Raw genomic sequence first — 22,771 nt, forward strand, 5'->3', positions numbered from 1 at the left:
TGATTCTCTGAGATTCTCCAAGATTTTAAATGATCAGTGAACAAACTACAACACATTCCTAATCATAAGTAACCATTGAGAAGCTTTTCACATAGTAACCGGTCATCTTTACGGAGATCACTTCATCATATTGAGGCCAACATGCTAAGATGCGCAATGAAACTTTATATGGACAGTTTAAAAAAAAAAAAATCCGGTCATTTACTCATCCTCATCATGTCTTTCATATAGTATTATTTTTTCATGGAACATAAAAGGAAAATTTTAAAGGATTTTCATGAAGCTATTTTTTATATATACAGACAGTGTGAAGACCATATAAGCCCAAACAGAACAAGACAAAACGTAAAACCGAACGAAACAAAAGACAAACAATAAAAGTAGTCTCTAAAAGTAGTATGACCCATGCACTACATCCCAAGTCTTCTGAAGCCATATGGCGACTTTTCTGAGGAATTGAGCAAAATTACAGACATTATTCACAGATCATTTTCCCTTTAATGGGAATCACTCCCAATGGATGACTGAATCATGAGTTGATGAACTCGAGCACCGGAACAGAAACCAAATCACCTGCTTCCTTGACAAGAATTGTTTTGTTTTTTTTTGGATTAACTATCCCTTAAATACAAAATAAATGAATGATATTTGGTTAAAAAATAGCTGATGAATTACTGAATTATAATAATAGGGATGTAACGATACCCTCATGTCACAATTCGATACATATCACGAAACTGAACTCACGATATGATATTATAGCGATACTCCAAGACATATGGTAAAAGGTTAACCAAAAATGTACTGTTGATTAAAATGCTAAATTTGATATTACATTGTGGGTTTAAATAAATAGGCTTGGACTCGGTGCTTGTAACCCAAGGACAATGGTGACACCAGAATAAAAATATTCATGATTCTGAAGCTGAAAATGAAGAATTATTTTAGATGAATCTGCTTGCGCTCTTTCACTGACTAGATATACAGTATTTAAAATAATGTCGTCCACTTTTTACTGGTAACATCAGACATATTTGGCATTATCAGGACCCGCAAATACTCCCTCATTGCATTATTATACATTATAATCAACATTATTTAGTGGTTTAATGTAGTACTTACACTAAAACTCTGAAAAGGTAAATTTTTTCTCAAACAGTAATTTCTATTTTGGGGTGACTATCCACGATACATATTGTTGCATTTTTGTATTGCGATATATTGCGGCACGATATATTGTTACCCCTAATTAATAATAAAAAATGTTGCTTTTATTACATGTACAACAATAATACTGTTCTGAAACCAGATTTATATTTATCTGTCCACATAAGTGTTTACCTGTTTTTTAAAAGGATAAAAAGATATCATCAAGATATTTAAGCCCCCATGCTAAGCGCTTGCATAATTCTTCATAGTTTTTTTTTTCCATTACATCGCTGTGCATGTGATTGTAAATCACTTGACTTGACGTACCCTTTTCAGGAAGGAAAGTAAACACATAAATGAGCAATATTTTTCATCTGGTGGGAGGTGCTGATGATATTTCAGTGTAATATGCACTCCAGAAAAAAGATAACATGATCCTGCAATCATTTTAAGAAATATAAATAGCATTGAACAGAACACAAACATGGCGACTTTTACTCAAACTAGTTATGAACTGATTCTCTGGCTTATGCAAAGTCTAGGAGTGAGGGTTTATAGTCCCTCAACATCAGACGATATATTTCAGTCAAGGACTCTCTTCCTGTCAAACTTGGGCAGAATAAGCTCCAAAGTGGGCCAAACTTCATGCTGAGATTCAAAAAGCCAGGAAACCAAAACCTAGCCATAAAAACAAGCCCCACGATCAGAGTAGCTGTGAATTATTTCATGAAATGTGACAGTGAAGCAGACGAAGAACATTAGAAGAAGCCATTAGAGAACCCAGAAAAGCTGAAAGTTGCTCTCATTTGTTACACCAAATGGGCAAACTAGGAACAACAAAAGAGAAAACAAGAAATGATGGAGGACGTATGGAAACAGCACTCACACGTAAAGCAGAGCTTCCACTTAACAGGCATCTTTATCACAGAGTATGGATTGATTCCGATGAATGCAGAAACCCACCAGACATGATTCACTTCATTTCCCCGAGGTCATCAAGTGACATATTATTATGTCACTCATAATGGGATATCACTTTCCCACCAATTTATAAATGCTCTCACTGTTAATAATCTTCTGTTTCTCCGTTCTGACAGAAAGCGCTCCGTTTTATTACAAAAACAGCGAGTGAGATGCACGAGGCATCTGGAACAATATCTCCGACCCTCTTTTCTGACAACACTATATATTTAGCCTGCAATAACATGATCACCTTTTATCTTCCGTCGTGTCAAATCTGACAGCAACAGCATTAGTGGAGGAAAGCACTTAGTGCCATCTGCGTGTGAAGGACACTTAACAACTGTGAAATAGACAGGCTAGTTGATTGGCACATCAACACCAACAGATAAATGATGCATAAAAGAGACCATATTTAATAGACCCATTATAATCATCTCCATCAAGATGACAGGTCTGCAAAAAAACAAAAAAAACAAATATCATATACAACAGTGTGTGTATTAATATACATGTACCATTCAAAAGATAAGGTTCAGTTGTTGTTTGTTGTTTTAAAAGAGGGTGCATTAGGAGAAGACCATCCTCTTTTTCCCGGACATGTCCGGCCGTCGATGTCCGGGATTCAGCTTTTGCTTTCTGCAGTCGCCATGCATTGTTTACAAGCACAGCTTTTGTTTCAATCTAACTGAATTCATTCTGATTGGTGAATCTTATATGAACGCTAAAAGAGTGATCGGTTGATGTGCGGTTTGACATTGCCAAGAAAATTCCCGCTCCTCCGTGAGAGATACGAGACCGGTAACTTACGTCTCACAGGAGTCGCTCATTGGTAATCACGCCATCGGCCTCGCGTCGTTCACTATACGGCCCTCACTCGTACTACTCGCCACCGTAAACATGATGAATGGCGACTGTAGAACGCAAAAGCCGAATCCCGGAAATTTTGGGCGATTTCGAAACAAATTTTCGGGCAGACTCATCACGGAGACTCACTAGTACTTATTCTTCTTCTTCTTTCAAGTTTAATGGCAGTTGGCAAACCAAACTTTAATGGTGCATTCCCACCACCTACTGGATTGGAGTGTGGATAACGTTATGGTAGTAATGACATAAAATGAGTATCTTTTAAAAAATGAAATAATAATTAGTATATTTTAAATTGCTTTGGGCGACTAACTAGACTAGTCTAGACTTGTTGTTTAACTACTGCGCTGTTAGCCGTAGGCGTGTAGGCGTGGCCTTCTAAGGCAGCGAAGCAAGTGCATTCTGGGAGTTGTTGTCTTTCATCCACATAAGCCAAAAAATACATTTTCTGGCTTTTCTCAGTCTAGAATGCTCCAAACTCAAAAATAATTTCACATTTCTTCCCCATTTTAAATACACATTCATCTTTCCAGAGGTGGAATGACCCTTTAAAGAATCTTGAAATAAAATGTTTCACAATTTCCACAAAAATATTACGCAGCTCAGCTGTTTTCTACATTGATAATGATAATGATAATGAGCTTCAAATCCGCATATCAGGTTGATTTCTGTCTGATCAGGTGACATTGACGACTGGAGTAACGATGCTTTTAAAAACATTACAAAATATGATTAACATTACCTTTTATATGATATTTCTCACTACAATACAAAATAAATAACAGCACTGTTGCAGAAGTGTTGCAGAACAGAACTGAATAAATCAGAGCACGTTTATGATGTGGATAATATGAATCGTGAAGCAATCTGCTACATTGCACAAAGGAACTGACCAAATGTCTAAAACCAAGATTTACGTCCTGTGGCAGCAGAAACAGCATCTAGTGAAGACAAGTTGTGATTTGTCACATAGATAATGGAGGGAGGTAGATAAATAGATCAAATTGAGATGGTTGAGAATGAAAGCTACAAATGGAATATTATTAGTGCTGTTTGCTAAGAGCTAGGCGGATATGCACAAATCCACAGTAATCTAAAGTGAAAAGCATGATAACTCTCTTACCACACAATTTTAAAAAAAGAAATGAAAAAAGAAAGGAAATTAAGAATATTTAAGATCATTAAGAGCACATTTTCTTCATGAAGACACTCATTTCATTTACTGTAATGCCCAAAACCTGATATAAAATAATGTATACATCATAGTGGTGTTAATAGTTTTTAAATAATCTTGATTTAATTTTTTAAACATTTATATCATAGTATTGTATTTTACAATGCAATATGTAGTACAAATCTATGAAATACATTTTGAAAAGAATTTTGAATTAATTTTGAATATATATATATATATATATATATATATATATATATCAGCCCATTCTCACCCCCAAGGCGTCACTAAACTGACGCCTTGGGAAGCATTTGGACATGCTTCAATATCTGACGCTTTAGGCGCCCTTTAGCGTCAGTTGGATGACGCCCTAGGATCGCGTGTACCCTACCCCCACCCCACACCTAAACCTAACCGCGTCCTCTAACTGACGCTTTCCTTTAGCGTCAGTTAGATGACGCCGTAAGGCCAATTTATACTTCTGCGTAGGGTGCGCGCAGTAGGTACGGCGTAGCATACGCACAGACGCGTCCCATACCGCGTACCCTTCCGCGTTGCCTGACGCGCACCTCTTCAAAAATGTAACTACACGTCGCGACGACGCGGACCGCAAGATCGGTGATTGGTCGGCTTGGTAGCATCGCATTTCCTCCTACGCATTTCCGCACGTACCTTCTCACGCATTTCCACACGTACCATCTCCTCCGACGTCTTCTGTCATTTCTGCCTTTCAGTTTTAGTAATTTCACTAAAATGAACTGTTTTTCCACCCCAATAAGCTTCAACTCCAACATGATCCACTCTCTTTCAGTCGCTATTGCTTGTAGTAACCTAGCCGCGAGGAATCTAAACACAGTGGAACATTAAAACCCTCCGCCGCCAACTAGCGTTTCGGAGCAATACTGCAGAGCAACCAATACCTGAACGCAGAAGTATAAATGCTCACGACGGCGTCGCCTACGTGCGAAGCCAACGCCGTACACTACGGCGTACCCTCGACGCAGAAGTATAAATTGGCCTGTAGGATCGCGTCATGTAAGTGACGCTAAAGGGCGCCTAAAACGTCAAATATTGAAGCATGGTCAAAGGTGACGCCTTGGGGTGAGAATGCGTTGTATATATATATATATATATATATATATATATATATATATAATGCAGGGAAAATGTGTTTTGATCGTCATGAAAAATATCACACAAAAAATGTAAAGGTCATATTTTTGGTGTTAAACGTGACCATGAATAAGATTCACCAGTATGACACAATAAAGAAAGAGACAGAGAGTACTGACATGTAATAGAGTCCCACTGACATCTCAGATAGATATTAAAATCCATCACCTCTAGAAATATATGATGATAAAAGAAAGAAAGAAAGAAATACAGAGTACAGGCATTTAATATCAGAGCAATCCTCTAGAAAGCCAGCTTAAACATTGCTCTTATATCTAAGTGCCTTTTCAGACCACAGAAAAGCACAAGTTATTAAGTGGACAACTTTAAATGAAAAAAAAAAACGCCTGCGTGAATAGCAGAATATTAAGTGGGATTGTGCCTCTATCAAATCTCCTTAATGATCACAGAACAAAGTTCTTCGATTGGAACTTCATCGCCGTATAGAGGCCATTATTAAAGTGATAATCGCCATCCAAAGACCCGGCGAATCTAAGCCGTTCCCAACACGTGGCTGTTATTGCTCTAACAGACGGGCTTTGAAGGGCAGGTGAAAACACGCTCCCGTCTATCCGTGCTGAGCCTGAACTGATTGCTCATAATTGTACTTTATGGGGGATGTTCTTTTTCATCTGGGCTCCGAACATCAAACGCAATTCCCAATTAATCCCGTCTATCAGACCCACTTTATCGCCACCACCACTCCAAATATAGCCCCTCCTTTGAGCAGAATCAAAAGCTATTCTAAGACAGGCAATTCTTCCACTGCTTAAACCCTAATCATTGTCATCAGAGAGCCCTACTTAGGGCTGAAGTGCAAAAAGCAGCTTGAGAGGGTGAATACGCTCTAAATATCTTCATTTCTTCTTCATGCGGATTAATTTTATTAAGAACAAAAAAAACGTGTCTATTCTAAAAATCGCACAAGACTTACGGTTAAAGTTGAGTAACACATGCGGGGCAGCCGGTTATGTTTGGTGAACAATGTAACAAGGTCAGATGAATGTGTTATTAATGAATGAATAGCATGAAAGTAATCAAAGCACAACAGATGCAGTTTGGCTTAATTGATTTGAATGATGAGAACTGCAGGTTTCCACAATAACTGCGCTCGGGGACAAAGAAGTGAAATAAAGAGATGTGTTTACGCTGGCCATCTGTTGTGCGTGGTTTTCGACTGGCACCTGAAGTGTCCATTTATCTAACGTAATGGAAATATATGAGATTCTCCATAAAATATTCAGGCAGTGAAGAGACATAAATGGCACCCATGATATGACAAGAAAACATTGAAATTTACCTGAAAAAACATTGACATTTATCTCTTTATTTTCTATTATATAAATCAACTCGGATGAAAAATGAAATTATTCATATCATATCAATACAACCTGGAATTATATCAGGTTAAAATCAGATTTTAATAAAAGTTAAGATTTAATGGTCAATACATGTAATTGTACCGTGAAATGCTAAAAAAAATTGTTGCTATTTTTTTTGTAAATAAAAAGTATGAATTACCATATAGTAAATGGTGCAAATCTTCATTATTTTTCAACAAGACAATAGGCTACAGTAAAATATTGTTCTAATGTTATCATATTTTTGGTAAATATTACCCAGTAAAAGAAAGCCCTGTGTAACAGATCACATATTATTTGACTGTATAATAAATAGTAAAGCTTCTTCGTATTTCTTGCTATCAGTTTGGAATTTTGGACATTTTATTTTAGCGTAATGTTTAGGATCACATGCACTTTAGTGTTTTAGTGCCCTTTTTTCATGTGTTCATGGAAAAGCTGTTTTAATAAACTTTTGAAGTAAAAAAAATACATTTATTAATTTAGCAGATGTTCAAAGTGATTTACAAATGAGGAACATCACTAACAAGTCATCGAGCCAACAATATACACTTGCGGGACCCAATATCAAGTTTCAAGCATAACCTATAGTAGCTGGAGCTAGAGCTGAAGTGAAACGCAGAAAAGTAGGCTACAGAAGGGAAACTGTAAAATATACAGTAAGTAAAATGCAGCCAACACTGCAAGTTTTTAACATATTCAGCAGGATATACATAGAAAGCTGAATGCACGAAGATCATTGATAGAGACATCCTTTTTTTAACCATTTCTAATCAGTATTTATACATTTTATAACAACATTTATTTTAACAACAGCCTGTACCCACCTCTAATATAGGTCTACACAACCGGTCAAAACAAGTTTGTAATAATGATGATAATAATAGATTAAAAAAATTTTAAATACGTATCTTATGCTCACCAAGTCTGCCATTGCTCCAAATAACTATAACGAACTATAGGCTGTCACTGTGTCTTTTGTTTTAAATGGCACGAAAACAACACATTGTAAATATTGATGCAATAGCCTAAATGCTCAGTTGACGTGCCATTTAAAACGTGCACAGAAATATCAGAATGCGAAACCACGAACTCTACCCTTCATAAACATGAACCACCAGAGAGAAGCTCTCTCTGACTTTAATGTCACTACCTGATCTTGTTGATACGCTTTTCCTGGCGCGCTGGATTCCGACGAAGTCATGCTGAAGACGCGGATGCAGGCGCTCTTCAGAGGAAATAAAAAGCGTTACTCTCACTGAAACCCATTCAGTGTTGGAGAGAGAGAGAGAGAAGGACAGAGAGAGAGAAGGAGCGCGACTAAACGCGCTTTATTTAGACTCTCTGCATGTCTCGAGCTGAGCGCGCGCTGAACAGCAACAGTGAAGTAGCGCGAGGCGTTGCGCAGCTGCAGAACTACAGCTTGAGGTTCTTGTTTTGCAGTGCTTTTCATGTACCCATCATATGTGTCAATGTAGTGGATATAACATTAAACCACTTTTTAACATATGAATAAATCGATAAATAAACCAACTTTTAAGCATGAAATAAATTAATAAATCATTCATATTAGTTTAGTCGCAGTCTTTTATCACAGTAAGTACACTTATAATACTTTTTAAAAGACTTTGGAAACAATTTAGCCAACTTGAATGCAAACTGAATTATGTTTTCTGACTCCTTTGCAATTAAGTGATTTGCAATTTAACGAAAATGTAGGCTTATTATATTTCAAATTTATATTAAATGCAAATGAATAAATGCAATTTGGGGCACTTTTCACAAAGGGGTTGAGTGAGCATAGTTTATGGGGGAGTGAGTTAATTTTCTGTTTGTTTTTATTTTAAGTTTCAAAATGGCATGCTAATTTTGAAGTCAAAACGGTGGCTGCTGCCGAGATGATGTCCATGTTATGACATCTTTTATTCTATCGATCATCCAGACCAGTGAACATGCACTGTCTAAACGAACTAAGCGGCTGTTTGGCGCCCCTTGGCCACCAGGGGGCCCCCCAATCGAGTCGAAAAATCAAAAAAAAAAAAATTTAGATGACTTAAACAAGTGACAAATGAATGGATTAATACGAATGAATGAATAATTAAAGACAAGACAATTCTGATTTTATGATCAATATATCTCCTTACAACTGTTGCTGAGTCCGTCAGCATTTAAGTCATGCAAGTCAGCACTGAAAACAATAGGGCTTGGGCGCCGCGTTGCGATGTGGCGGCCATGTTGACAGCTTCGCAAATGTAAACATACCAGCAAGTCGAACGAGTAGAAGCAGCTGAGTTGGGAGAAAGAAAATAAATAAGATGTTAAAATCCCTGAAAGGATGCTGAATTTACTGGGATACGTTTAATAAACCAGGGACCGGTAGCCTATGTCGATAAAACTGCACTTTTAACGGGTTGGATCCATTTGAAATTTCCAACAATCAGTGGGAGCACAGTACGTTACGCTAACTTAATCCGGACAAAGGTTAACTGTGCTCCACCTAGCTGCTATTTAGTAACAGTTATAGTGCTAATATCCATTCACACATGTAACGTAGCCTACTTTTAACTATGTGTTTCAAAAGTGTAGTTAGTAACGTTAGCTGTAAGTTAGTAAGCAAACTATGCTTAAAGCAAGAGGGTAGCAACATGACAACAGAGACTGACAGGTCCGCTGGAAGGGCTAATGTTAATGTTATGAGAATATTAAAATACGGGATATTTTACAGGAAAATACTAAAAAGGGAAGACAGCGGGAAAAGAGCTCAAGTACATGAGAAACGCGGAATAAACGTGAGGGTTGACAGCTAACGTTACTAACTACACTTTTGAAACGCATAGTAGTTAAAAAGTACATGTGTGAATGATTGTTACCACTAACAGTTACTAAAGCAGCTGGGTGAAGCGCATCTTAAAGTTTGTCCGGATTACTGTGTTCCCACTGGAAATTTCATATGGATCCAAACCGTTAAAAGTGCCGGTTTAGTCCACATACCGGTCACTGGCTTCCCTATTTAACATATCCCGGTAAATTCCACAACCTTTTAGGGATTTTAACATCTTTTTTCTTTAATCCCAACTCTGCGGCTTCTCCTCGTTCGACTTGCTGGTATGTTTACATGCGTGAAGCTGCCAACATGGCCGCCACGCCAGTAATGACGTCACGACGCCCAAGCCCTATTCATGCCAATCTACGGCAAGCCCAGAGGGCTTATATTTCAATACCGGAATTATAGTAACAGTCTTTGTTGGGTTCTGTCATGTACAATCTAACAAAGTCTGTTATAATAATAAGAAAGATTTTGTGGACAGTTACACTGTATTGAGACAGTTGAGAAATAAAAATATATTTTTAGCCTACAGTTTTCAACAATAATTGTCTTTGTTGAACCCTTGCTCTTATTATGTTTTGGATTTCTCAGTTGCCATTATTTTAGCAAGTAATTTATTTGATGTGTTTTGAGACAAGAAGTTTCAAAGAGTTAGTAAAAGAGTAAAGTAAAAGTAAAAAAAAATTGAAGTAGGCTATCTATTTTTAATTAAGTAGGCTATTTATTTTGTATTTATACATACACTCACTGTATTAATTTATAATATAATATTATTGTGTGATATTTGCGTAAATAATCATTAAGCACATGTGAGGGAGGTGGGAGTAGTGAGGGACCCCCAAATCAAATTCTGCTTAGGACCCCCGGTCGGCTCAACGGTTAGTGTCACGTAGATTTTTTGGTATTCAACAGTTATTGTGTACAATCACATGTATGGTCATTCAGTACCATAGTAACACTCGAGTACTTCTAGAGTGAACACAGGTGAAAAAAAATAGGAAGAAGATAACAAAATATCTTATTTTATGTTCCTCATACAGGTTGGAATAAATGTTAGGGTGAGTAAATGATGACAATTTTCATTTCTGGGTGATCTATCATTGTAATCAATCTGCTTTGCAGCAGAACATAATAATCTGTTCATTGCTTTAATATCAGTTGTTCAGTGTGGTCAGAGTTTCTGTCGGATCCACAGCGCTCCAGACGCTACACATGCGCCCACTCCTCATTCAACAGTCTCTTTTACCAGCTCTGAGCCCTAATTTAGCACATCTCCCATCTCCCTCTAGACGTGTCACACCGCACCTTCCCATTTCCTTTGTACAGAAGTCTGCGCCACCACCATTTTATCACATTCATATGGAAATGAATGTAAAGGCGCAGGCTGAAATCTTCATCATAATGAATGACAGTGAGTTCAGGTCTAAATGGAGAGAGACACCACGACTGCTTAGTTCATCAGAAAACCGACTGACACCTCCGCACTGAACCAATGATGCACTTACGGAAAGAAATAGAAAACTGCGGTTTTGTCAGACATATTGTAATGAGGGGAAATGTGAATGTTATTTTATTATCTAAATAAATGTATCTAACCAATACTATTCATTGACATGATAGCTCACTCATAAATCTTTTACACACCCTTATGTTGTTTTCAACCTGTATACATTTCTTAGTTGTGTACTAGAACATAATACGTAAAAACAAAGTAAAAACATACAAAGTCTGTAACTAAGTAAAGAATTTAAAAAATGGCCATAATTATGTCCCAACATATAGGCTCACAGGAAAGTGATCCTGCATTCTTCAAAACTCCTACACTGTTAGACCTTACCAGGTTTTTTACAGTAAAACACTGGCAACACTGTTGCCAGTAATTTACTGTAAAAATGCACTAAAACTCAAGTTAACTAAAAAATACAACTTATTAGTTTTAGTGCATTTTTACAACACTGTTGCCAGTAATTTACTGCAAAAATGCACTAAAACTCAAGTTAACTAAAAAATACAACTTATTAGTTTTAGTGCATTTTTACAACACTGTTGCCAGTAATTTACTGTAAAAATGCACTAAAACTCAAGTTAACTAAAAAATACAACTTATTAGTTTTAGTGCATTTTTACAACACTGTTGCCAGTAATTTACTGCAAAAATGCACTAAAACTCAAGTTAACTAAAAAATACAACTTATTAGTTTAAGTGCATTTTTACAACACTGTTGCCAGTAATTTACTGTAAAAATGCACTAAAACTCAAGTTAACTAAAAAATACAACTTATTAGTTTTAGTGCATTTTTACAACACTGTTGCCAGTAATTTACTGCAAAAATGCACTAAAACTCAAGTTAACTAAAAAATACAACTTATTAGTTTTAGTGCATTTTTACAACACTGTTGCCAGTAATTTACTGCAAAAATGCACTGAAACTCAAGTTAACTAAAAAATACAACTTATTAGTTTTAGTGCATTTTTACAGTAAATTACTGGCAACAGCGTTGCCAGTATTTTACTGTAAAAAACCTGGTAAGGTCTAACAGTGTAAAACACACCTATATATAATTCACTGCAGTTGCAGGTGAAATAAACACTAGTGTCAATAAATCACATACATCTTTTCACACAAATTATGATTATAGGGTCAGATTATTGATATATATATATATATATATATATTTATATATATATATATATATATATATATATATATATATATATATTGCACAGGTAATTGCACAATAGTATGTTATGATGACTATAGTACATGAGTTTGTAAACCTAATACAATTTGAAAACAAAGTGCATGAATCACATAACCAGTCCAGCTCCATATGTATGGTGTGATGGAACGGGTTCTGGTCTTTTCCTGTTCAAACTGACAGTTTGTCCAGTAATGGGCATTTCTGTAATTTAACTTAAAACTGACCTAAATTACACATTCAAAATCACTGAGAAGTGATTTGATCACACAGAAAAAAAAGAAGTGTGAATGATTCTGTGAATGAATTAAATTGCTGTTGTAATTAGTATACTATTTTGTTTGCTTAATTGTTCCTTAATTCCCTTGAATAGAAACATACTTCATTTCTTTTCTCGCCGTCTAACTTTACAATGAATGTTGTCATGGCAACTAACACCAATTGCCATGCCGCTTGGCAAAACGGAGCAGGGAGAAAGTGAACAATCATTTCCACAACCTATACCGTTTTGTCATTTAGTTATTTCAAGTTACAGTAATTAATGAATCTTGCAGCTGGAAATAGAGCAGGAGTATACAGTACAAACATAAACGACATACTTCTGAGAGTTTTAAATGTCAAACCAGCTAAATTATACATATATATAAACAGCACCAAAGAAATTTTAAAGCTACAGCCACTCTTGCAGGAAGAAAATGATTGAGTTACATAAAAGGATGCTGAAAGAAAGTAGACCTGGTCTGATCTGTGCTCAGAAGACCCACAATCTGATTACCACAAATAAAAGTGTCCGGCTAAACAACACATCTTTCAATATCAGTGGAAAATGGTCTGCTAATGGATAGCATGAGCGCTAATTTAAGCAGTATAAACAACATCCCAAGGCCATGAGGCCAAGTGATGGCAGGCTTGTTGCTGGGACTGGCAAGGATTCATTTCCATGTCGTCAATCTCATATTGAGATGTTTCACGAAGCAGGCAACAGCATATTACAAGGCCTAAACAATGAAGAAAATGGTACAATTATCTATATTTTGATCTACTTCCAGCCTTTTCGTGTCTCTAACGCTCACGGCTAATGCACAGGGACGTTGCATTAGTCACACTCAGAGACTCTGCCATGAATAGATTTACCAGCATGTTGATTATCCAGCCCGCTTCTTGTGACTATACGAGATGGAGGAAGCAGAAAGCTGTCCATTATATTTTGCCTGTTCAGTGGTTGATTTCAAAAGCAAAGAAAAGGGTGAAACAAGGACTCATTGGAGGACATGTTCATTCAAGTGCGGTAAATAACAACAGACTTCATATTAACAAAGCAGAGGCTAGCTGAAAGCGTACAGCATATTGAAAAGTAATGTAGCTGGCTATAAGTAGTATGTGAAAACTATGAGTTAAGCAACAATAACTGTTTGCATGAAATGAAAATCCACCCTATATATTTTGCCAACGTTGGATAATGTTTAAAGGAGTAGTTCAATAATTTACTCACCCCCATGTCATCCAAGATGTCCACGTCTTTCTTTCTTCAGTCGAAAAGAAATTAAGGTTTTTGATGAAAACATTCCAGGATTTTCTCCATATAATGGATTTCAATGGGAACCAAACAGTTCAAGATCCAAATGAGAGTTTCAGTGCAGCTTCAAAGGGCTTTAAGCGACACCAGACGATGAATAAGGGTCTTATCTAGCGAAACGATCTGTCATTTAAAAAATAAGCAAAAACGTTTCAGTTTTATAAGCTCAAATGCTCGCTTTGCTCTGTTCTGTGATGCACATTCGTGACTCTCCTGTTCAAACTCGTTCATGAAAACAAAACATGAACAAATCTTTTTTTGAGTCATGACTCGAAGGGTCCTAGATAAGACCCTTATTCATCGTCTGGTGTCGTTTAAAGCCCTTTGAAGCTGCACTGAAACTCTCATTTGGACCTTGAACCGTTTGGTTCCCATTGAAGTCCATTATATAGAGAAAAATCCTGGAATGTTTTCATCAAAAACCTTAATTTCTTTTCGACTGAAGAAAGAAAGACGTGGACATCTTGGATGACATGGGGGTGAGTCAATTATCAGCAAAAGTTTTTTTTAAAGTGAACTACTCCTTTAATAAAAATGTCATAACTCGATCTTTCATTTTTCTGCATTTCTAAATAAATGTATTGTGTATTATTTATTGTTGGCAATAAAACATCTCAGATCTTCATCCAAAGTAAAACCCAAAGACAATTCTGGCATCACACCAGGAACAATGTGCTATTTTGCTAAACACAACTGCAAAGAGGAACAAAAACAATGGCGTATATAGGAAAACCTCATTTATTGGAGCCAAATCATGAATTGTAGCAATGTAGAGAGCTCAACTTTGACCTCCATCTCTCTCTGAGTACAGTCGAAATGCCTGCATGCTGATGGCGCCAACACCCCTTCTCCTGAGAGGAAATTGTAGAAAGGGAGCTGTTGGCTCGAGAGAGGGATTTCACATGCTGTTCTAATCGTACAAATCACAGGCTTCTGTTGTAAACTGCCAAACCATTTTGTACTTGAAATATTGTTATGGCCAAAGTGTGCCACAGAAATTACTGAATAGTGTTAACCTTCTAAAACGAATGTTAAAAAATGAGAGAGTATTATGAACCATTAACACTATGAAGGCTAGTGTATTGTATTTGACAGGCGCATTTTAAAGGAGAACGCCAATGCAAAATGAACCTTTGGTCTAATAACACATTGGTACCTAGTCAAACTTTCTCTGAGATTTGTTTTCATGATAATCGAATGTAAAGAGTTTTATCTCTAAAAACTGTTTAGTGTTTATATAACGCTATGGGGGCATTTAATAAGTAAAAAGAAATTGCTAGTTAATACCACTAACAAACCTCAAAATAGCCCCACACTAACACATTAACATAATGAGGGTCCCTATATAAACTAGTATATATATATATATATATTAACTAGCGATTTCTTTTTACTTATTAAATGCCCCCATTACTAGTGTTGTACCCTAAACAGTTTTTAGATATAAAACTCTTTACATTCGATTATCATGAAAACAAATCTCAGAGAACAGTCAACTAGGTACCGATGTGTTATTAGACCAAAGGTTCATTTTGTGCCAACGTTCTCCTTTAATGTCCTTTTTAAAAAACTGCTAAAAAACATATTCTAGTTTAGGGTGCCTGCACTCACTGCACTGATTTTGGGGTATTTCTAATTTTGCAATGGTGCTGACTTATTAATTTGCACATGGTTTGTCTTAAAGCATATTAAAAAACAAAACATAGATGTATAAGCAACAGTGAAAGCTTGATATTCACCACAGGGGGACTTTAAAGGATTAAAAAAATAAATAAATAAAAAAAGATACATACACATGGTTACTCGGAGAGTTAATGGCAGACTTAAATTTGCATACATTACTTTACAGCATCTGCAAACTCTTAATAATTTTTACAAAATAAAAGCGGTCATAACAAATTATATGTTTAATTAATTAATTAATTGATTGATTTTACTTCGTACAGCTAATTCACAAGTTCACAAGACAAAATAATCGCAGATTTGTAATTTTTTTTTTAAACAAACTCATTCTACACATTATATGCTGCAATTCTTTTTGTCTTGTGGACTACAGTATATACATCTGCTAAGTGAAATAGCCAATTCAAGCCAGTAGTCAATCAAAAAATATTTTGTTACAATTATTTAGCAGATTCTGCAAGGTTTATAGACTGAAACTATATCATAGCTAAACTGTGACCAAACTCCTCACAACCATTTCCCCAGTTTAGTGCTGCCCCCCTGTGACCTTTAGCAGATTTTACTAACCGGCCAATGCAGCGTAAATATGCACTCTGCTAAACCAACATTGATTAGCAAGTTAACATATTCTACAGTTCCCTGAGAAACATATTTTATACTTACAAACAAGGAAATTTCATTCTGGAAACTCATGAGCCTGGCAGCCAGGCCAAACTGCTTCAATCAAAGAAACGATTAGCCTATGTAAATCAGGTGCTTCATTGCTTAGCTGGAATAGATCATTACCACAGCAGGCGTTCTCTTAAGTCCAACTGTCCTTTTGAATCATCAGACAATTATGAAACTGTTTATCCAGCAAACTCAATTAAACTATCAAATGGAGAATCGCTTAATAGTTCGCCTGGAGAGTGGGTGATGAGATCACACATTAATCGCATGCAAATGAATGCAGGGCAGTCGCTGGTCCAAAGGTTATAATATTTATATAGCTTTTTGTAGCCCTCAAACCCTATTCACTTTATAGCCCTTAATCTTGTAATTGTGGACAAATGTGGGCACAGAGGACTCAGGGGTGTGATCCTAATTTTTATTTATTATAAATGTTATATCACTGTCTTCGATAAAGTTTTGTCTATCCATTTATGGTGTTTTTTTTTTATTTTGGGGCTATTTTTGAATTTATTTACTTCAAAAAGTACCATATTTTCTATGTAAATTGTTCTCTTTTTTTTAAACTACATTAAAATATCATTCCAATAAGTTCTTAGAGCTAAAACCTAAAGATGAAGTGACTTTGCTGTCATCTGATGTCTTATTTTGGCTTATTTTAGAATGCTCTAAATTACAGTTTTTCCCATTCATTTCTATGGGTGCCCATTTTTGACCCAAATGCAAGATTAAGGAGTTTTTTTTCCACACACTTAAAGGGTTAGTTCACCCAAAAATGAAAATTAAGTCATTAATTACTCACCCCCATGCTGTACCAACCCCGTAAGACCGTTCGTCTTCGGAACACAAATAAAGATATTTTTGATTAAATTTGAGAGCTGTATAACTACCACATTGGCTCCTAAGGGACTGCCTCTTGACGGCCCAGAAAGTCAATGAAGAAAATGTTTAAATATCCCAAGTGACTACCGTGGCTCAACTATATGTTTATCAATCGACGCGAATCCTTTTTGTGCGAAAAAACAAACAAAAATAACGAGTTTATTCGACTATTTCTTTTCTTCCTTGTAGGCCAGAAACGAGACTTCCTTATAGATTTCCACGACGCATGCGCGAGAATTGCGATCTGAAGTAGTGTAAGCTGGTGTAAGCAGATCGCAATTCTCGCGCATGCGTCGTGGAAATCTAAGGAAGTCTCGTTTCTGGCCTACAAGGAAGAAAAGAAATAGTCGAATAAACTCGTTATTTTTGTTTGTTTTTTCGCAATTTTTGTTTTGTTTTTTCGCAAAATTTAGACAGTTTCACAGTTTATTTAATTATTGCTCCTTTAGTTACCATTTTAGAACATTTATTTATGTGTTAAAAATACAAATTTTACTTCATGATTAAGTATCAAATTAATTTGTATCCTGCAGCTACGTGGGGCCAAAGAAGTTTGAAGCCTCGACTGTAACAAAATACGACTGAAAAATTTGGAGGCTGCTTATTTGATCAATAAAGGTAAGCGTCTACACACAAATATTGTATAACAAATAAGGTAAAAAAAAAGTCCTAGTGTGAACTTTACATCATAATTCAAGAAATACCTGATAATGTCTGGTGCAACCCCACCCTGGAGAACCAATACAATCAATATTCATTTCTGAGTTCATTCCCATTCCCAAAGAGACATCTTTCACTTTATATGCTAAAGTATTCAACCTGATTCAGTCAAGGGGGACTCTGGACACTCATAATTATTTCTACACTGACGATGACACTTAGCCACTAATTAAAGTCATCAGGTTAACTGAATGACCTGAAAGGCATATCCGATGGGAAGGAGGAAGTCTGTTAAAACAGCTGATATGCTAAGACATAAGTTTTATAACACTCTAGTTCAAATAAACATAAACCAAAAGGTCCCAATATATGATGAAGTTCATCATCATGCTTCACTCAGAGGTAAATAGACGTTTAAAAACCTGTGCGATGGTATACTCTTTGTGAACATTCAGAGGGTGTTTAGAGGAGTAAATATGTGCTGCTTGCTATTCTCTCAATAACACAACAACAAAGACAGAGGTGAAAAAGGCACATGTTAAGCAGGCATCTCATCATCAGGATGCGTGTATGACCATGACGAACAGACTCAAGAAATGAACCTGAAAGATTACATGTGACTGTCATGGACCAATAGCAGATGAATGGAGATTAACAGTCAGCGTGAAGTTTTCCCACAAAGCTGGTTTGAAACACCGAAACAAAACTCCAAACGATCTTTGTTTTGACAGATTTTGTATTTTTTTTGTCACAGTAAATTGTCATTTTACTTTAAGTATGTCAGGGCTTTAAACTAACAGGAAATATCTGTTCTACAGCCCGTAATTTAATTCTCAAAGCAGTCTCGTTGGAATGCTAATTCAACAGTGTCCTAAAGCCAGGGCAACAACAAATGCACTGATGGCAACCATAAAAACCTCTGGCTTCTCTCCAGCTGGCGGACACCACCAGTCACGACCTTCCCAGAATTCCCTCAAAGACCTCTGATGGTGGACCACCTGCTGTTCCAATCGACTGCAAATGAACCAATCTTAATGGCCCCACAGCTCATATTAAGCCTGAATAAACAGGCAAGTTCAGTACTTACAACTAACAGATTCATTCTCATGTGTTTGGCTAACAGGATATACTGAACAAGCCACTATAGATTTGGGCTGACTATTTAAAATATCATTGAACTGGAATAAACAAATGTTCATAGGGAGTGTTGTTTTGCCCTATTTTCTGCTAGTTACTAAATTTGGTATTAAAAGTGCTATGCAAATAAAACTGAATGGAATTGTTTGCTGCTTTAACTTTTAATATTGGGTTGATAACATAACAACATCACACTTAATATTTTTCTACCACAGTATAAATGTGTCTTAAAACGTATCAAACTTTATATTTTAAAGCTACACTGTGTGATTTTTACCCCCATCTAGCGGTAAAAATGTATATGACCATCCAGTGAATATTAGTTTCTGTTCCTCTTAATTCCGATTTAGTTTTAACTCCTACGGTGGCCAATGTAGTCCAAGATTAACATGGCTTCCAGTTCGACCTCGTCCATGAGTGTTTACTCAAACGTAAACGCGAAAAGCAAAGCTTGTATTAACCGTTATGTCCCTCTTTGGCTAATGTAGTTTCAAGATGGAGGGGCAACATGGCGACCGACATTAGATCCCTTTACCCGTATGTATTTTCAAAGGCATATTATACACTCACGAGAATACTTTATTACTTGAACAAAGTAAACATACATTAATGAGCACATATATTTTTAAAAAAACTAAGTGTTTTTAGCTAAGAATAAACTAAAAGAGTTACACAGTGTAGCTTTAAGAAGGGGGATCATGTTTTGAGGCAACGCATTCTCACCCCAAGGCGTCACATTTGACCATGCTTTAATATTTGACGTTTTAGGCGCCCTTTAGCGTCACTTACATGACGCGATCTTAAAGCGTCATCTAACTGACGCTAAAGGAAAGCGTCAGTTAGAGGACGCGGTTAGGTTTAGGTGTGGGGTGGGGGTAGGGTACACGCGATCCTAGGGCGTCATCTAACTGACGCTAAAGGGCGCCCAAAGCGTCAGATATTGAAGCATGTCCAAATGCTTCCCAAGGCGTCAGTTAGGTGACGCCTTGGGAGTGAGAATGGGCTGTTTGAGGTGCTCCTTAGCATTATAACACATTTTGAGTGAACTTTTGTTCCTTTGTTCAGGAACAAAGAATATTAAATATCACATTTGTGCTGATGTACTGAATCTCATTCAGCCCCAGACAGAAACAGCACTATCCCCTTGCTAATGCACAACATTTAAAATAATTAGTTGTCATAACCATGCAGTCTTATTACAGATACAGAATTATATTTAACAGTCTAATTTAATCTATTTTTAGGTCTTAGAGGAATTGTCTTGCACCACAATCTGAAAATACATAAAGGTGATTGTGTATCCCTAGAACATTTCAGAGCTCTTGGCTGTTCTCAAGAGAGGCTTACTGTATGCAAACTTGTTTATATAGAAAACCTGACCAGAGATTGGAAAATGGATTGCTCTTAGAGAGAAGAGCGAAACTAAAATCCCAGAGTGGCAGTGATTTGTTGTGTTTCTACAGCACAATGCAGGCTCACTAGTGCATTACCTGCAAACAGACATTAATTAGTGGTGTTTGCTATTCTTACTGTCTGACTGCCTTCTGTTTACCTGACCAGAATATTTATGTGATGTGTTATTCAAAATTTAATAATACATAGGCAGGTGATTTAGAATATAGACATTAAAATAGAAGGAATAACAGAAAATTATCTTCAATTGCAACATGCGATACAGTAGTTCATTTTCAGTGATAGCCCATTATTTTAGGTTGAGTCAAAGCTCTATACATTTTCTATATATTTCTCTAGGACCTAGAAAGAGATATACCTTTCTCGAGTCGAACTCCTTAGCCAGCTCAACCTGCAATCCCCACAACTTTAGCCTCCTCGGAGACAGCTATACTATATCCCTCAAGAATAAGGACAGGCATGAACAGAGCTTTAGCATTGTGAACCTCAAAATGCAGCGCCCTTGAGCACTGAATGCAAGTACTCTTCAACCAAGCATTGAATTGACAGGTCATTTGTGTCCTCCGGTGTCAGAAACCTGGTACACAGAGACACACACTTCCTGAAACGCTTGCTCAGATTCTCCAACAACTCCTAAAGACAAAAAGCACTTTAATACTTCAAATAAATAAAAATGCTGAATGAAAAATCAATCCACTACTGTATGAGTGGATTCAGTCGAACTAAAGTGAGTGGACCTGGACCATTTTTCTATCATCAAAATTTTCATTCTGAATAGAAAAAGTAGTTCATTTTTAAAAAGGATTCCTTTTGTGGACTGTTTTGCACTTTGCATGATTCAGCACTCATTACAAGTTCATTAACTCAGCTGCTGTTAAAGTGCAATTTCAAACATTTATGGGGCGCCTGAATTTTATTTCCACAAATCAATTTCTATCTTAATGGCAGTAAAACTGGAAGAAAACCTTCAGAAATAAAAAGTTAGTAATAGGCAGTAACCATGGTTATCCACCACAAAGCATGCACACCGGCAAAGAGGAATTATCGACAGAGGGATTGCAAATGTGAATGGGGTCTGCACATTATGGCGAAATCTCATCGGTAAAGCTTTACAAAAAAATCCATGAATAAGATGAAACCCAATGTGAAGGAGAGGAAAAAATGGTAATGGTAAATCTTTTTTAAAGATTTTAACACCCTCTACAATTTGATTACACTGTAAATAAAATGGGTCGAAGCAAACCAATATAGTATAATTACATTAGTAAATACTTCATTAGCTATTAGCCAGTGGTTAACAGAAACTGAATTGTCATCTCCTGCATGATGGGGGATTTTCGATGATGTACAATCGGCTTGTATTGTTAAATCTTCATTGTAGAAAATCCTTTTCTATAGTAGACTGTAGACCCCCAAAACAAAATCAAGACTTGATTAAAGGAGAACTCCGGCGAACAATGAACCTTTGGTCTAATAAAACATCGGTGCATAGTCAACCGTTCTCTGAGATTTGTTTTCATGATAATCGAATGTAAAGAGTTTTATTTCTAAAAACTGTTTAGCGTATAATGCTAGTAATGGGGGCATTGAGTAAGTAAAAAGAAATCGCTAGTTTATACCACTAACAAGGCTCAAAATAGCCCCACACTAACGCAGTAACATAATGAGGGTCCTTACATGCAAAACGAAGCATTGAGAACTTTGTACAGACCGTTTAATAAGAAGATACTTTCTGAAGACAGTTCACTTCGCGTATACAGACAGGAGCCATCTTAAAAAATAGTCTCGATAAGTCAAACCACGAACGTCGTGCTGAGTGATCTGAACTTCTGAACTGTATGAACGGCGTTCGGGGATCGACTTATCGAGACTATTTTTTAAGATGGCTCCTGTCTGTATACGCGAAGTGAACTGTCTTCGTAAAGTATCTTCTTATTAAACGGTCTGTACACTTACAAAGTTCTCAATGCTTCGTTTTGCATGTATGGAGCCTCATTATGTTACTGCGTTAGTGTGGGGCTATTTTGAGCCTTGTTAGTGGTATAAACTAGCGATTTCTTTTTACTTAGTCAATGCCCCCCATTACTAGCATTATACGCTAAACAGATTTTAGAGATAAAACTCTTTACATTCGATTATCATGAAAACAAAACTCAGAGAACGATTGACTAGGTACCGATGTTTTATTAGACCAAAGGTTCATTGTTCGCCGGAGTTCTCCTTTAAAGGGCATAGGCCCCCTTTAAGGGTTAATTTACTACATCTAGTTACTGACATCAAATTTTGATGTCTATGGGTTTAAAGAAACATTGCCTTGGTTGGCCCTTTAAGTACTGACAGAAGGAGCTGTGCACTTTCTATATAAAACAGTAGAAAACAGGAAAGCGGTTTTAAAAAGAAACTAAACCAATGCAAACCAGTGTAGTAGTACAACTCAAAATGCTCAAAATGGATGCAGTTATGTACATAAGATGGGTACATAAATGTTATTACATATTGACCAACATGCATTTTCAGAGGTGAAATGACATGACATGTG

General features: G+C 36.5%; 1 protein-coding gene across 5 annotated transcripts in view; it reads right to left on the reverse strand.

Moving 5' to 3' along the window:
- Positions 1 to 22,771, reverse strand: part of dpp6b (dipeptidyl peptidase like 6b) — a 138,532-nt gene that overhangs the window by 56,798 nt on the left and 58,963 nt on the right. The window contains exon 1 of one of the 5 annotated variants that reach the window (XM_039693213.2): positions 7,838 to 8,043. The exons of the other annotated variants lie outside the window; for them this stretch is intronic. Coding sequence (XP_039549147.2) covers positions 7,838 to 7,888 — 51 coding nt within the window. The 5' untranslated portion in view covers positions 7,889 to 8,043. Of the gene's footprint in view, positions 1 to 7,837; positions 8,044 to 22,771 lie in introns of those variants that run through there. 5 annotated transcript variants of the gene reach the window in all.

This window comes from Pimephales promelas, chromosome 5, assembly GCF_988280905.1.
Source record: "Pimephales promelas chromosome 5, fPimPro1.hap1.1, whole genome shotgun sequence".
Lineage (NCBI taxonomy): Eukaryota > Metazoa > Chordata > Actinopteri > Cypriniformes > Leuciscidae > Pimephales > Pimephales promelas.